The following is an 18191-nucleotide window of genomic DNA, read 5'->3' as shown; positions in this document are numbered from 1 at the left end:
TGCTTTGTTCTTATACTCCACAACTGAGTGAAATCATTTGGTACTTGTCTTTCTCCCCCTGGCTTATTTCACTGAGCAGAAAACCCTCTAGCTCCATCCATGTTGTTGCAAATGGTAGGATTTGTTTTCTACTTATCCCAGCTCTTATCTTGATTACTTAAAAAAAAAAATTCCTGCCACTTTAAATTAATGATACTTACTCTACTTTCTGTATCTTGTGATTGCTTCCAGTTTGTATGTGATAGTCAAACAACTACAAGTCATTGAACACCTTCTTTCACGTGACAAGACACTAAGCTAGTACTTTAAACTTTGAATACTTTCCCATTTAATCTTGATACTCACTGTGAAATATTCTTACTATTCTATAGATGTGAAACTGGGATTTAAACCACTAAGTAATGTATTCAGGGTCACACAGTGAGGAAGTAATATCTTTGTGAGCATGATGCCCACCTCTGCCAAAGTATAGTGCAACTATTAACATTTTAAGTTCTACATGATTGAATTTTTTTTTTTAATCAAAGGCATTCTAAATGTTTTTGTCTTATGATAAATACATCCATTCATATTTGGTCTTAGGGTAAGATACTGGTGCATTTTCATCTTTAGAGAAACTCCCAACACTTAAAAAAAAACAAAACCATGCAAACATGCTTCTTAACGTCTTAATATGTAAACTAGACCTTCTGTATAACATTCTTGCTTATAGTCTGATTAATGGAACTATGCTTTAGTTAATAATGTATCATGGTGTGGGTCTTCTAGTATTTTCAAAACTGATGAGGCCACTGTACACCTATTAAAATGGCCAAAATCATGAACACTGACAACAGAAAATGATGGTGAAGATGTGGGACAACAGGAACTCTGTTACTAATTGCTGTTGGGCTTGCAAAATGGTTCAGCCACTTTGGAAGTAAGTCTGGCAGATTCTTAGAAAACTAGACATACTTATACGATATAATCCAAATAGTTGCATTCCTTGGTGTTGACCTAAATGAATGGGAAAACTTAAGTTCACATAAAAACCTGCACATGGATATTTATAGCAGCTTTATTCATAATTGCCAAAACTTGGAAGAAACCAAGATACCCTTCAGTAGGTGAATTGATTGATAAATTGTGGTACATCCAGTTAATAGAATATTATTCCCTAACTAAAAAAGAAATGAGCTATATAGTCATGAAAAGACATGGAGAAACCTTACTGTATTAGCTGTATTTCTAAGTAGAAGCAGCTAATCTGAAAAGGCTGTATACTGTATGTTTCCAACTATGTAACATTCTGGAAAAGGCAAAACTGGAGACAGTCAAAAGATCAATGGTTGCCAGGGATTGAGGGTGGGAGAAAGGATAGGCAGAGCATGGGAGGTTTTTAGGGCAATCAAAATACTGTGTATGGTATTTAATAGTGGATTTATGTCATTATACATTTGTTCAAGAATGTACAGCACCAAAAGTGAATCATAAGGTAAATTATGTCCTTTTGGTGATAATGATGTGTCAATGTAGGTTCATCAGTCTTAAGAAATATACCCTCTGATGAGAGCATTTGATGATGAGAGAGACTTTGCATTGTAGGGACAGGTATATGGGAAATTTCTGTACCTGTGTGTCAATTCTGCTGTGAATCTAAAACTGCTCTAAGAAATTAAAACCCTAAAAAAAAAAATTAAAATTAAAAAAATTGATGGAGTTTGAAGTAGACTCATACTGTTCTGTTTTAGGCTAGTGTATAGGCCATGGTCATCTGGATGTATTAGACATCATGCTAGACTTGTTTTTGTTGTTTTCAGATGATAAGAAACAGTAAATGAATCAGACTTGCCCCCAATTTTGTAGTCCTGTTGACATTTCATAATCCTTGATTAATTGAACTTAATTTTTTGACTTCTTAAAATGTTCAGTGGTGATCCATTTCTATAATCTCAATGTATACTTTTATTTCATTTTCGAATACCTTAAATCTTTTTGATTCAGTAGATCCTGGTAAACAGCAAATTTTATGTTTCAGGGTGCAGTGTCTGGGTCTTTGCAAGCTTCGGATAGACTTATGAAAGAGCTCAGGGACATATACAGATCACAAAGTTATAAAACAGGTAAGAACCTCTGGATCTCTGCTATCTCCGTCCTTATGTTTTTTTCAATTTTCAGATAGTAAACTTCATTTCTCTTAATATAACCATAAAAAATAAATATTTATTTTATGGATGTGAAATGCAAATTTAATCAAGTTATCAAAAGATGGGATAAGATAGGATGAGTTTTTTGGATTTTTAAAAATTGTTTTTATAGATCATAACTTTTTTGTCTTCTTGCCGATGAGGATTAACTCATGATTTTTATCTTCTCAGAATAAGTTCAGGTAATATCTGTTTTGGAAAATAAGTAAGATGATGAATATATTTTATTGTGCAAACAAACAACTATTGCCAAGTTGGTTTTTGTGACCCCCCCGACCTTTTTAAAAAGCATAATCAACTCATAGTAGAGGCAGTTGTGGTATTACTTTAGAAGTAGGTGGGTTTTTTTTTTTTCATTTCATAGTTTGAGTTAGAGTGTTCTTACCCAGTAAGATTTACATACTGTGGAACCTCTCTAATTGAAGTAACATTCCTGTATATTTTTACAGAGATTCTAACAGTATTACCTAAAAAAAAGTCAAACTTTAATTTGAATAGGTAGCTTTGTGATCCATTCAGAAATTCTCGGAGTGATCAAATCTAAATCATTAGTGCTTACTTAAAATAAGAACAAAAAACAAGCAAAAAACCCTATTTATAGTGTGCAAGGCAAGTTACACTTGTTTTTGAGTTATTAGAAGTTTTAGTGTCCCAACAGTTTTTCTTGTAAGAAGTCTAAAAGTTTTTCTATAGAAACCTAATAGAGTACAGTTAAATATTTGAATACTGATTTATCTTTAATTGTTAAATAATTGCTTGTTAAAACATTGTAGTAGCAAAAAATAAAAAACTAATAACCAGATACAGGGTGGAAGTGGTTCAGTTATGGTATATCCATAAAATACTGTGGAGTTATTAAGATTGATAATATATTTCTATATACTAAGTTGAAAAGATGCCTCAGAAAGTTTAAGAAAAATTGTAAAATTAGATGTGTAGAGAGATTCCATTTTTATAGAAATGTCTTCATGTTCATAGAAGAAAAGCCTTAAGTACATGTGGTTTTACATAATCTATTTTTTCCCTCCTACTCACACTTGTTTCTCAACTCATTAAAGTTGACAATGGTAAACAATTTCTCAACTCACTAAAGAGTCCTCTTCATTGATGGCTTTTATTATCTCTTAAGGGAATAAGCTACTCAGCTCCAGTGGCAAGATATTTACAATATAGGTTAGTTTTGTGTTTTAATAGCAAAATTTCTAGTTTTTGTTGGTGGTTGTATAGTTTACACCAGAGTAATAAATGAAGAGTAGATAACATGCCATATATCTTTACAGGGATTTATTCAGTGGAACTCATAAATGACAGTTTATATGACTGGCATGTTAAACTGCAGAAGTAAGTGGCTTTTTTTATGCTAACCCATTCTTTATAATGGTAGCTATCACAATGGGGATTCCTCCCCCTGATTTTGATACCTTTATGCTATGGTTTACTTAGAACTTGAGACCCTGTTTCTATAGAAATACTACTCAGGTTGTTAAAATGAGCTGTTTCTTAGGCTTAATAAGTAAAATGAGAAAGAGGAAGGAAAAAAAGAAGGAGCAGCTGTGGGATTAAGTGTGTCTTGGAGTTAGTGAGAGATAATTGGCAAATACAGATGTATATTTAATAATGTGATGAGATTGTGATAAACAACTTATATTTGAAATAAGGGATTTGAGTAGGACCTGAATATGTAGAACAGTTTTAGACACATTTAGATTTTTTTAGTGATTTTACTTTTTCTGGTCTTGACTATGGTAAATTTCTCTCCTTAAACCCCTTGGCTAATAATACAGTTTTAGAGAAATGGATGAAGTCTTTTTTGAGTTCCTGAGAAAATTATGTACATAATAACTGTTTCCTTTAGAATGATTGCTAACTTTGAATCCCATTAGAAGAATAGGTTTAGTTAGAATACTGTGATTTCTTTTTGGGCATTTAATTCCAAAGTGTTGGAGGCTATAGTGATTTGTTTTTCCAGTGACCATAGAGCAGCTTTAGACCTCGTATTTGGAGCTTACCCTGCCAGCTCTGTTTTAGCTCTTAGGCTGGTTCATTTTTGAGGTCAATAAGAATAAATCTTTGTTTTTTGTTGAACTGTTTTTTTGTTTTGTAATTCTTTAGGGTTGATCCTGATAGTCCTTTGCACAGTGATCTTCAGATCTTAAAAGAAAAAGAAGGCATAGAATATATTTTGCTTAACTTCTCATTTAAGGTAAGAAAATTTTAAGGGAATTCTGTATAGTTGCTTTGGAAAACAAGTTTTATGAATTGGTAAAATAGAAGATACTTATACCTTGTGGTTCAGAAATTCTCCTCCTAGGTATATACCATGCAAGAATGAGTACTTAGGTGCACTAGGAGACATACATACAAGGATGTTCAGAGCAGCATTGCTTATAATAGGCCCAAAGAGAAAATAACCCAAGGGTCTGTTCTAATAGAATGGAGAGCTGTGGTAGTGATAAAACATGATAAAGCTATGTGCAACAAGATGGAGGAATCTTAAACAAAATATGTTCTGCATTATTTCATTCATATAGAGTTCAAAAATAGGTAAAACTAAATTACATTGTTTAGGGCATGCATTCCCAGTGTAGGCAGCATCACCCCCAATGGGGTGAAAATTGGTCCTTGGAGTGAAAAAAATCTTACATCACAGTAGTCAAGGGGCCATAGTGTATAATAAATAGATAACTTAGATATATATCTGTGGTCATAAAATTTCATGGAGGGGATAAGGAAAAATTTGATAAAAAGGCTTCTTGTAGGGTGAAAATGAAAAGAAAGCTGAGAAACACTGATTTATGGATTCATACTTGGGCAATAAAACTATCAAGAAAAACAAAGAGTGGTTATTACATATTTAAGGATAGTGAGTATGAATAGGTAAAAGGGACGCAGTTGTGAACTGAATGGGACATCTGGGGGCTTCTTTCATACTGGCTATAGTCTGTTTCTTCACCAGGGTGATGGTTACATGGACACATATATTTTACAATAGTTTGTGATGGTGTACCTTTATATGTTATGTGCTGAATTTATGCATTATATCTAATAAGGTTTTTTAAAAGATGCTAAAAATAAAGTTTAAAGAAGAATAGCAGTGGAATATAGATAAAATATAATGATTTAATATGGAATCTGGATAAATGTAGTAGTTTTAAATGTTTCAAAAAAACTAGAAAGTGTTTCTAAGGAGTTACATTTGAATTATGTGGAGCTTCTTTTGACCTGTTCTTTTAAATTGAGAAGAAAAATTTATGCAATAATTGTCTTGCTTTTATATATATTTTTCCATTTCAGTTAGGTAGACTTCAGTGCATTAGGTGCTATGGAAGGTTTGAGGACATTGGAGGCATCTCAATATAATACCTGTTCTTCAAGAGTCTGCAGTCTTTCTGGGGAGAGATCTGTGATGAAGGCTATTGGGCTTTGGAGATCATGATTAAGAGTCTGGGATTATATGTTTATGTGGTAAAGAGCCAGTAGAGGTTTTCAGGCATAGACATAATTGATCTGTTAGGCTTTTTATTTTATTGAAACAATTATTATGCCTTCAGCATCAGAGTAGAGTTTCTATAGGCTAGAGTACATTTCTTAGAGTCTAGTTGGGGGCTTTGATTTTAATCTGGGCAAAGGGTAATGAAGGTTGGTGGTGGTAGGTATAAGTGGGACTAGATGGACATGAGATGTTTTGAAGAAAGACAACAAAGACATGAATACATCCATTGTACTTGGAATAAAATAGTTTTCTGAAAGCTGCTTACTTTTGTGTATGTACACCCTAGTTTGGGTATATATCCTCATTATGATATTTTCTCAAATAGCTCAAATGTCAAATGTCAGTATTTTCTCTCAGTTTTGTTATTCTTTTTTATTAAGGTATAATTGATATACACTCTTATGAAAAAACAATGTGGTTACTACATTTACCCATATTATCAAGTCCCCACCCACACCCCATCGCAGTCACTGTCCATCAGTGTAGTAGATGCCACAGATTGACTATTTGCCTTCTCTGTGCTACACTGTTTTCCCGGTGATCCCCCACACCATGTGGACTAAACATAATACCCCTCAATCCCCTTCTCCCTCTCTACTCACCCACTCTCCCACATCCCTCCCCTTTGGGAAGCACTAGTCCCTTCTTGGAGTCTGTGAGTCTGCTGCTGTTTTGTTCCTTCAGTTTTGCTTCCTTGTTATACTCCACAAATGGGGGAAATCATTTGGCACTTGCATTTCTCCCCCTGGCTTATTTCACTGAGCAAAATATCCTCCACCTCCATCCATGTTGTTGCAACTGGTAGGATTTGTTTGTTTCTTATGGCTGAATAATATTCCATTGAGTGTATATACCACATCTTCTTTATCCATTCATCAACTGATGGACACTTAGGTTGCTTCCATATCTTGGCTATTGTAAATAGTGCTGCGATAAACATAGGGGTGCATATGTCTTTTTGAGTCTGAGAAGTTGTATTCTTTGGGTAAATTCCAAGGAGTGAGATTTGCAGGTCAAATGGTATTTCTATTTCTAGTTTTTTGAGGAGCCTTCATATTGCTTTCCACAATGGTTGAACTAGCTTACATTCCCACTAGCAGTGTAGGAGGGTTCCCCTTTCTCGGCATCCTTGCCAGCACGTGTTGTTCTTAGTCTTTTCGATGCTGGCCGTCCTTACTGGTGTGAGGTGCTATCTCAATGTGGTTTTAATTTGCATTTCCCTGATGATTAGGGATGTGGAGCATCTTTTCATGTGTCTGTTGACTATCTGAATATCTTCTTTGGAGAACTATCTCTTCATATCATCTGCCCATTTGTTAATTGGGTTAATTGCTTATTGGGTGTGAGGCATGTAAGTTCTTTATATATTTTGGGTGTTAACCCCTTGTCAGATTCATATCATGATAACCAGGGAGGTATTTTTTTAAATGCATATGCAAAGTATTTTTAACCCAAAACATCTAATTCATATTAAGTCACATGCCCATGTACTGAATACTAAGCTAAGAAATGGAATTTATTACTGTCTTTGAAAGCCCCTGTGGACCCCTCCCTTCTTGCTTCCTCCCAGAGAGGTCATCTTTAAGGGAATATGTACTCTTAACAAGGAAACTGAAGGACCTGTGACTGCAGATAGTGTTCTCATTATATTTTCCTCCTCTAGGTAGAACTTCAGGGAGGGGATGATCTGGGAGGTAAATGGCTGAAATACTGTTGGATTTGTGTTTCTGGACCATGGCTCCTGATACCAGAAAGAAGGGCCTTTGGAAGGGTTGAAGTATTTACTTAAGAGGCCTGGGAAGAGTGTTGATTGCCCTGAGCTAACTGAGCTTGTGAAGAGGACCTTAAACTGAATTGGGACTCACAGACTTTGGGGGATAACCAGGTATGATTCAGAAAAAAGGAATCACAGGAAGGAGCATGAAGACTGTTTATGCCCTCAGATGTCCACAGTGACAGCTTGAGAGTCATGAGTAATAAGAAATGGAGCTTGAGATATAACATATCACAAGGATGGGGATAGGGGTAGGAAGGAATGGAATGTATTAGTTTTGTCAGCAACTTGGTAAATTCATTTTGTTATGGTGTTCTGGCTTTTCAGGCCATATCTGAATTACTGAGTTGAATTTTGAGGCAGTACTTTAAGAAGGATTTATTTAGACAAATTTGGATTCATTTAAAGACTAGTAACAAAGATGGGAAGAGGTTCCATTCCATGTCCTAAGATGACTGATTAAATTGTGGGTTTGAACACAAGAATTGGGGGGGGTATTCATGATAGCTTCTCTTCAACTACTTGAAGAGCTGTGTATATGGAAGCATTAGTTTGATTTTGTTTTTGTTGAACAGAAGGCATAACAGAACTAGTAAGTCAAACTGTAAAGAGGTGATTTTCATCTCAATAAAAGAAAGTGATTTTTAACTACTTAGAGCCATCTAGTGATGTAGTCTTTCAAAAATAGAATGTTCTTCATCATTAAGAATAGCTTGGAAGGGAGAGAAAGATTAAAGATGGTGGCATGAGAGGTGAGAAAGAGGCTTCCTCCTAAAACGTCTTTAAAGTGAAAATATAAGTAATACAACTAATCCTGAAAGAGCAACAGAAAAGAGGACTGTGCCAAACTGCATACACCTGGAGAAAAGAGCAGACCTCACGGAACAGGGTAACGTACCAAAGCTGTGGACCAGCAGGACCCGAGCCCTTCCCCCACCCCAGCTCATCAGTGGGAGGAAGAGAAACGGAGTGGGGAGGGAGTGGAGGCTGGGACTGCTGAACACCTAACTCGAGAGATCTGTGCTGGGAGCACAAACCTACATTTCATGGTGCTTGCATGGTACTCTCATGATTTAGGGGGTTGGAAGGCTAAGACAGGCAGAATTCCTGGAGAGATTGAGATTCTAGCTGCTTATGGAAAGCAGGGATCCATATCTGGCTGCTCTGGCACAAAAAAACGGTGGGCAGTCTAAGAGACTTCCTAACAGCAAGAGGACTGCTAAAGGGGCAAGGATTGCACAGAGCTTACTGCTCAGGAGAAAGGACAGGTAGACGAAATTTTCCGAGTGCACTCTGCCCAGCAGGTTGGGAGCTTTCTCGATCTTCCGTTGCTCCAGCTCCCTGGCTGGGTACACAGCTCCAAGGACCTCCTCCGTGATACACAGCCTACTGTGTCTTTCTCCCAGCCAGCCCTGCCTGGCTCGCAAATGGGCAAACCCTACCCTGGCATTAGGACAGCCAGAGGGAAGACCCGTCTACAGCAACTACAAACGCAAAGCATAGAGGCTTATACCTGTGTGCTCGGCCCACTGGTTCAGGCAGTGGAGGGTGGCGTAGCAGTTGGGATGCAGGAAACAGCTGTTTCCTCCCCCCAGGCACCAGTACCGCTCCCCTGTGACCCCCAACATTGCTTCAGGGGCGGAGCAGCTCCAGAGAGTAGCGCTTCAGGGCACCAAAGGGCACCATATACAAATATGAAAAGCCAAAGGAGCCTAGTTCAAAGTAAAATTATTAATACAACTGCTGAGGAAGATTTAAATGACATCGACCTCATGAATATTCCTGAAAGAGAGTTCAAAATAAAAATCATTAACATGCTCATGGAGGTACAGAAAAATATTCAAGAACTCAGGAATGAATTCCAGTTGAGATCCAATCGCTGAAGAGCACAATGGAGGGTATTAAAAGCAGATTAGATATGGTGGAAGAAATGATAAATGAGATAGAAACTAGAGAAGAGGAATAGAAAGAAGCTGAGGCACAGAGAAAAAAGGATCTCTAAGAATGAAAGAATATTGAGAGAACTGTGTGACCAATCCAAATGGAACAATATTCGCATTATAGGGATACCAGAAGAGAGAGAGAAAGAGATAGTGTCTTTGAGGAGGTAATTGCTGAAAACTTCCCCAATCTGGGGAAGGAGATAGTCTCTCAGGCTATGGAGACGCACAGATCTCCCAACACAAGGGACCCAAGGAAGACAACAACAAGACATATAGTAACTAAAATGACAAAGAACAAGGATAAGGACACACTATTAAAAGCAACCAGAGAGAGAAATAAGATCACATACAAAGGAAAGCCCATCAGGCTATCATCAGAACAGACTTCTCAGCAGAAACCTTACAGGCCAGAAGGCAGTGGCATGATGTATTTAATGCAATGAAGCAGAAGGGTCTTGAACCAAGATTACTTTATCTGGTAAGATTATCATTTTTTACTTTACTTTTTAATTTTTTTACTTTCTTATTTTATTTAAAATTTTTAAAGTTGTGATAGATAAACACTCTTATGAAGGTTTCACATGGATAAACAATGTGGTTACTACATTTACCCATATTATCAAGTCCCCACCCATACCCCAATGCAGTCACTGTCCATCAGGGCAGCAAGATGCCACAGATCCACTATTTGCCTTCTCTATGCTACACTGTTCTCTCCGTGATCCCCCACACATTGTATACTAAACATAATTCCCCTCAATCCCCTTCTTCCTCTCTCCTCACCCACTCTCACACATCCCTCCCCTTTGGGAAGCACTAGTTCCTTCTTGGAGTCTGTGAGTCTGCTGCTATTTTGTTCCTTCAGTTTTGCTTCATTGTTATACTCCACAAATGGGGGAAATCATTTCGCACTTGACTTTCTCCACCTGGCTTATTTCACTGTGCATAATATCCTCCAGTTCCACCCATGTTTTTGCAAAAGGTAGGATTTGCTTCTTTCTTATGGCTGAATAGTATTCCATTGTGTATATGTACCACATCTTCTTTATCCATTCATCTACTGATGGCCACTTAGGTTGCTTCCACATCTTGGCTATTGTAAAAAGTGCTACGATAAACATAGGGGTGCATATGTCTTTTTGAATCTGAGAAGTGGTATTCTTTGGGTAAATTCCAAGGAGAGGGATTCCTGGGTCAAATGGTATTTCTATTTTTAGTTTTTTGAAGAAACTCCATATTGCTTTTCACAATGGTTGAACTAGCTTACATTCCCACCAGCAGTGTAGGAGGGTTCCCCTTTCTTGACATCCTCGCCAGCACATGTTGTTCTTAGTCTTTTTGATGCTGGCCATCCTTACTGGTGTGAGGTGATATCTCAGTGTGGTTCTAATTTGCATTTCCCTGATGATTAGTGATGTGGAGCATCTTTTCAAGTGTCTGTTGGCCATCTGAATTTCTTCTTTGGAGAACTGTCTGTTCAGCTCCTCTGACCATTTTTTGATTGGATTATTTGCTTTTTGTTTGTTGAGGTGCATGAGCTCTTTATATATTTCTGATGTCAATGCTTTATCAGATCTGTCATTGATGAATATGTTCTCCCATACTGTAGGATGCCTTTTTGTTCTATTGGTGGTGTCTTGCTGTACAGAATGACAGGAAGAATTAATATTGTCAAAACAGCCATCCTGCTTAAAGCAATCTACAGATTCAATGCAATTCCTATCAAAATACCAATGGCATTCTTCAGTGAACTAGACAAAATCGTTCTAAAATTCATATGGAACCACAAAAGACCCTGAATAGCCAAGGCAATCCTGAGAAGAAAGAATAAAGTGGGGGAGGGATTATGCTCCCCAACTTCAAGCTCTACTACAAAGCCACAGTAATCAAGACAATTTGGTACTGGCACAAGAACAGACCCATAGACCACTGGAACAGAGTAGAGAGCCGTGATATAAACCGAACCATGTATGGTTTATTAATATATGATAAAGGAGCCATGGACATACAATGGGGAAATGACAGCCTCTTCAAAAACTGGTATGGTGTTGGCAAAACTGGACAGCTGCATACAAGAGAATGATACTGGATTATTGTTTAACCCCATGCACAAAAGTAAACTCGAAATTGATTAAAGACCTGAATGTAAACATGAAACCATAAAACTCTTAGAAGACAACATAGGCAAACATCTCCTGAATATAAGCATGAGCAACTTCTTCCTGAACACATCTCCTCAAGCAAGGGAAACCAAAGCAAAAATGAACTCATGCGACTACATGAAACTAAAAAGTTTCTCTATGGCAAAGGACACCATCAACAGAACAAAAAGGCATCCTACAGCATGGGAGAATATATTTGTAAATGACAAATCCAACAAGGGGTTAACATCCAAAATATGTAAAGAAGTTACACACCTCACCACCCAAAAAGCAATTAACCCGATTAACAACTGGGCAGAGGATATGAAGAGACAGTTCTCCAAAGAAGAAATTCAGATGGCCAACAGACACATGGAAAGATGCTTCACATCACTAATCATCAAGGAAATGCAAATTAAAACCACACTGAGATAATAACCTCACACCAGTACGGATGGCCAGCATCGAAAAGACTAAGAACAACATGTGCTGGCGAGGATGTCAAGAAAGGGGAACCCTCCTACACTGCTGGTGGAAATGTAAGCTAATTCAACCATTATGGAAAGCAATATGGAGATTCCTCAAAAAACTAAAAATAGAAATACCATTTGACCCGGGAATCCCACTCCTTGGAATTTACCCAAAGAATACCACTTCTCAGATTCAAAAAGACACATGCACCCCTATGTTTATCGTAGCACTTTTTACAATAGCCAAGATATGGAAGCAACCTAAGTGTCCATCAGTAGATGAATGGATAAAGAAGTGGTACATATACCCAATGGAATACTATTCAGCCATAAGAAAGAAGCAAATCCTACCAGTTGCAACAACATGGATGGAGCTGGAGGACATTATGCTCAGTGAAATCATCTAGGCAGAGACAGAGAAGTGCCAAATGATTTCCCTCATTTGTGGAGTATTACAAGGAAGCAAAACTGAGGGAACTTAATAGCAGCCGACTCAGAGGCTCCAAGAAGGGAGTGGTTGTTTCCAAAGGAGAGGGGTGTGGGAGGGTGGGTGATGAAGGAGGGAGAAGGGTACTGAGGGGTGTTATGTTTAGTACACCTGGTGTGGGGAATCCCAGGGAAAATAGTGTAGCACAGAGAAGGGAAGTGGTGAATTTGTGGCATCTTACTGCACTGATGGACAGTGACTGCATTGTTGTATGGGTGGAGAATTGATGAATGGGTAAATGTAGTAACCATATTGTTTTTTAACGTGAACCCTTCATAAGAGTGTATATCAATAATACCTTAATAAAAAAAATTTTTTAAAGAAAAAAAAGAGTAGCTTGGAAGGCCAAGATCCTATACTGAAAATCAGATAACTTTGTGAGATCCTAGTAATCCATGAGGTTCTGTTTCTGAGTTAGTATACTAAGATATCTCAAATTTCTGTTTAACAGTCATCTTCAATCCCCCTGCCCACCTCTAGAGCTTCTTTCATTTCTGTAAATCTTGATTACTGAGTTCCATGATACAGAGTTTAAGAGAGTCCCTGGGTTTAGATGAAGAAGAGTACTCTGAATAATTACTTAAAATGAAAGTTCTCACTGCCACATGATCTTTTAAAAGGAGTTCATCATTTGGGAGCACATATTTAAAGATCAAAAAATAGGAGATTAAATGAAGTTGTACCTTACCATGCTTTTTGCATCTATGCCTTTCATTGTATCTGTTAGACTGTAGATAAAAGGTGAACTACTTATTTGAAAGTAGATTGTAGTAACTGTCACTAAGTTGGTATCTTGTGTTGGTAGATCTCTTCTTTTTCTGCCTTGCAGTAGAAATTTCAAATAATCTGTTTTAGCCATCAGAAGTGTGGTTATCTTTCTCTCATATTAGGATTGAAATTTTATAGTTCATGTGCTCCTCAGAATCTTATTTGAGGATGGGTGGAGGTAAGGAGTTAAAGTGAATTACTGGAATTGTGCTGCTTAATTCTTCCAGTTAAAATTATATTTTTGTGTTTTTGGGAAATAATTAGATGAAACATGTTTTAAAAAAAGCATTGTGTCCTTAACCCCTTTTATTTGAAAATAGAAATTGGTAATTTCTCTTAGATGTCCTGACATATCTCCATTAGAGGCAGTTTGCTCTTTTCGTACCCCACTGCTATAGGAAAGTGAGGGGAGCCTCTCGGCTGTCTGGCCGCCAAGTGACTGATGTCTAATGCTTTTGGCCTCCTCACCTACCAGCTTTGCTTTAGCTCATTCAGAGTAAAAGACTCTTGTTCTGGAAACATTAGTTTCCAAGACTAAGAATTTGAAAAAGAATTGTGCCTGGTCTCCTGAGAATTAGCTGAGGTTCGTTTCTCTTATCTTCTTTCCATATATGTTAAAGTCCGATGATTTTTGTCATTTAAATGGAACAAGTAGTCTATTTGCATTTAATGTTATTGTTGATATTTGGGTTTAGATCTCCAACCTCCTAATGGTTTTCCACTTGTTCTTGTTCCATGCTCCTTTTTCTCATTCTTTTGGATTTATTTTTTTTATTTCTCTAGTTTCCCACCTCTGCTAGGTTGGTACTTACATGTTGTTTTACTCTTCCTTACTTCCTTACAATTATCATACATATCCTTAATTTGTTTAAGTGTAAGTTTGTTGATTTATATTTTTCCTTTTCCTCATCAATGCAGAAACCTTAGAACATGTATTCCCTGCCAAATATGCACTGCTGTTGTTCTGCATTTTAGTTCTATACCTGTCTAAAACCTTACACATCATTGTATGATCAATATTCATTTAGGTCTATGTGCATATTTGCTCGTTTTGTGGTCTTTATTCTCCAGGTTTCCATCTAGGAACATCTTTCTCCTGCCTGAAGAATATCCTTTAGTGTAGGTCTGCTGATAGGAAGCTCTTTATTTTGACTTCATTTTTAGAAGACATTTTCATTAGGCATAGATATCTAGGTTGGAAATTCCTTTCTTTCAGCACGCCAAAGAAATCATTGTTACTGTAGCTTGCATGGTTTCTCTTGAAGTCTTTATAGAACTTAAATCTTGTGAAGTCTTTAATCAGTTTTGGAAGATTCTCAGACATTATCTCTTCAAATATGCTGCTTTCCTTTTCTCTCTTCTTCTTCTTCTAGGACTCTACATATATGATAAATCTTTTCAATACATTTCCCCTGTGTCTTTCTTCATTTTCTACCTTTTTATTTCTCTTGGCTTCATTCTGAGTGTTTTCTGACCTATTTTTCAGTACAGTGATTTTCCCTACTGCTAAGTTTCCTCTGTAGGCTGAACTCGTCCATTAAGTCATTAATTTCAGTTATTGTGTTTCTAAGTTTCAGAATCTCTGTGTAGTTCATTTTTGTAATTTTTGTTCTCTGCCAAGGTTTTCAATATTGTCTTTTCTTGCATATTATTCAGCATAGTTATATTAAAATCCGTGTCTGATAAGTGTTTTCTTGATCCCTTGTGGTTTTGTGTCTGTTGTTTGCTTCTCATCTTCTAATCATGTCATCTTTAAGTCTCACATAACTGACTATTTTTAGTGATAGATGCTGTATAAAAATCTAGAGATTTAATTTGAAGCCTTGGATGATACTCTTCTCTGGAGAGAATTCACATTTGCCCTTGCCAGGGGCTTGAACACTAGCAACGCAGGATCACTGAATTCCGTCAGGGGTCGAGACGACATAAAGCTGGACTTCATTTCCTGTCAGTCAGGGTAATTAGCAGTTCGTCCTGTGGGGTCCAAACCCAAAGTATGGGGGACTTGTCAGTAGGGTCCAGTTCTCTCCCTGGTGGACCCTGAGTTCTAGTTTTTATCTCCCTAACCCTATGAGTCTATGAGTTCTACTCAGCTTCTTAACGTGTTATCTTTCTTTTCTGTAATTGAAAGAGAACCCGAGGGGAAAAAAAGGCCTTTCTCTGGGGTTCCCTTTTTCTTCCTGATCTTAGCTTTGTAATTGTTTTATTTTTTCCCACCTTTTCTAGTCTCAGCTAGAGGATTGATGCAGATTACCTGGTCTATCATCATTGGAATGGTTCCTTTATATAGTTATATTTGAAATGGAAATCCTTTGTATATTTCATGAGTTTACCAAAACACTGTTATTTTGGGGCCTGATCTTCATTTTTATTTGCTTTTATTTCATTTTTTGGTACTATTTTCACTTTATGACCCTTAGTCATCATCGTGTAATAAGTATACACATTTTTTATAGACTATTTTAAAATCTTCTAAATAGGATGCTTTCAAAAGTAATTAAGCTTGTATATTTGCTTTTTAGGATAACTTTCCATTTGATCCTCCATTTGTTCGAGTGGTATTACCTGTTCTCTCAGGAGGGTAAGTTTAAGTGATTATTCTCTTTGATAGTGTGCATTAAGGTCATTTGGAGGGCTAGTTAAATGCTTGGAGGCCTAGAATGCTACACCTTACCCCAGGATTTCGGATTCAGTAGGTCTGGAATGGGACCTGAGAATTTTGCATTTCTAAGATAGTCTCAGGTGAAGCTGAGCTAGTTTAAGAACCATTGGTATAAACCATTATGATATTTATAGGGAAAACCTTAAATAGCCCCTATTTGTATATATTTCACCATAAAAAAATTAAATGTTTTCCAAACATAAAATGTGATAGAGAGTTTAGAGAAAATTAGGATTAGAGAGGGATTCCTACATGCCTATAATCCTAGAATAATCACAGTGAATCTTATGGGCCCGTGGAGCTGGCCATCTAATTCCTTCTAAAGGTCGTTGTTTCAGTTTGGTAGAATCAAGTGGTAATTGTGATTCATTTTTATTGAAGCTTGTGTTGCTTTTTTGTGCTTCGGAGTTATGTGAAGGATGGGGAAAAGATGAGAATTTGTATTTAGGTTAGTTATGAAACATTGTGTAAACCCTCAAAGTAGGAACAATTAAACTAACTTAAGAATTCTGAAATTATCAGATGACCAACTTTGCGATAATTTATGTAATGGTGATTAAAATCTAAAAATATCCAGTCCTAACTTTGATCATCTCTGTGGTTGACACAGAAATAGTTTTATTTAGATTTAAAAATATGGGCAGCTATAAATGATTAAGGAAACATTTGGAAGCATTTTGTAAATTTAGGACAAATGTATAAAAATATTTTTTGTCAGATCATTTTGAAATGTGTTATAAACTTAACCGGCATAGATCTCATGTTGGTGTGAGAAATCCTAGGAATTTTAAGAATTCGTGATCTTTAGTTGTAGACACATGTAGTTGTAGACACAAAAATTTTCAGTTTAAAAATCTATTACGTAGTTTCTCTTAATTGATTCTTTTTGCTCCAGTGGGGTTATTATCCCTTTATTCAGACGAATAATTTGAATAATAAGCCAGCTGTTTGATTTATCCAAATAAACCTTCTAACTTCTAATAAAGTGTTTTTTCCATTATACTGAAAACCAGCACTATAAAAGGAAATTAAAAGTATTAAGTACTCCATTGATGGTCACATGTTAAGTATGAACTTAGTTCTCTGAGGTTAAGGGAGAAGGGAGTTGCTTCCCTGCAAGGATGATCTGGAAAGACTTTGTCAAGCAGTGGGATCTCAGCTGGGCCTTGAAGTGTAAGGACTTTGGTCAGCTGGTAGAGGGTGAAGGAAAATTATCTATGTAGGTGGAAAGTAAACACAATCACATGTCTAGGAAAGAGCATGATGTATTTAGAGCATACCAGCCTAGTTCGAACTGTAACACTTGGGGGTAGAATTCATATAAAAGAGTTGTAAGAAATTGTGCTAACAGAATATCTTGAAGTTATATGGAATATCTTCTAGTTATATAGGACCATGGTTTGGTGATAGGTTTTTGTTTTTCCTGGTGATCAAACTATTACCCATAAATATTGAATTTATGTTTCTTTAATTGGTTCAGGAACAGGAAAATAACAGTAATGAGAATTCTCTAGAAAGGTAAATCTGGTGACCGTAGAAAAACGTAAAAGACAAATGTATTCCTTAAACTTACAAAGCTGAGAAGAATGCAAGGCTAGTTAAGAGTTGGTGTTGTCTTAGAGTGAACTGATGACAAATTGGTGCAGAAGTAATGGGAATGAAAAGATGAATGAAAGATGAGTGCTGATTTTAGGCAGAATCAAAATGACTTGGTCTTCACAGCTAACTATTTAAGTGAGGAGGAGGATTTATTGGCTGACTTTGGAAGAATTAAAAAATGTGAAGGACTGACAAAACACAGAACTTGCAGTTTCAGAATCTGGCTAAAGATTAAGCATTGTGTGATTGTGATCAGAGTATTAGAAAGTTTTGTTCCATGTATTTTATATACAACATTTTCTCCCAGTTATCACTCTATTTCTGTGTCTTGTTATAGTTAAACTTGTTTTTTAAAAAGAACAGCTTTATTGTGTTACGATTCACATACGATAAAACGCACCCTTAAAGTGTACACAATCAGTGGTTTTTAGTATATTCAGAGTTGTGTAACCATCACCACTGTCTAAATTCAGAACATTTTCATTATCCCCACAGAGAAACCCCACACGCATTAGCAATCACTCTTCATTCCCCGCACCCACTAGCAACCACTAATCTCCTTCTGTCTCTGGATTTGTCCATTCTGGACATTTCATATAAATGGAACTATATAAAATGGCCTTTTGTGACTGGCTGCTTTTTTTTTTTATTAAGGTATTATTAAAATA

At 36.6% G+C, this 18191-nt stretch overlaps 1 protein-coding gene across 7 annotated transcripts in view; it reads left to right on the top strand.

Moving 5' to 3' along the window:
* The window catches only part of UBE2Q2 (ubiquitin conjugating enzyme E2 Q2), a 115561-nt gene that overhangs the window by 39068 nt on the left and 58302 nt on the right, over positions 1-18191 (top strand). For all 7 annotated transcript variants that reach the window (XR_005029253.2, XM_036907594.2, XM_036907593.2 and 4 more), the window contains 4 exons: positions 2018-2102; positions 3467-3527; positions 4299-4389; positions 15785-15843. Coding sequence is in view for 6 of the 7 variants with exons in the window: in XM_036907594.2 (XP_036763489.2) it covers positions 2018-2102; positions 3467-3527; positions 4299-4389; positions 15785-15843 (296 nt within the window). In the remaining variant the exon portion in view is untranslated. The remainder of the gene's footprint in view (positions 1-2017; positions 2103-3466; positions 3528-4298; positions 4390-15784; positions 15844-18191) is intronic.

The sequence above is a fragment of the Manis pentadactyla genome, chromosome 11 (genome assembly GCF_030020395.1).
Source record: "Manis pentadactyla isolate mManPen7 chromosome 11, mManPen7.hap1, whole genome shotgun sequence".
Taxonomy (NCBI): domain Eukaryota; kingdom Metazoa; phylum Chordata; class Mammalia; order Pholidota; family Manidae; genus Manis; species Manis pentadactyla.
This window is presented reverse-complemented; position numbering and strand designations above follow the sequence as displayed.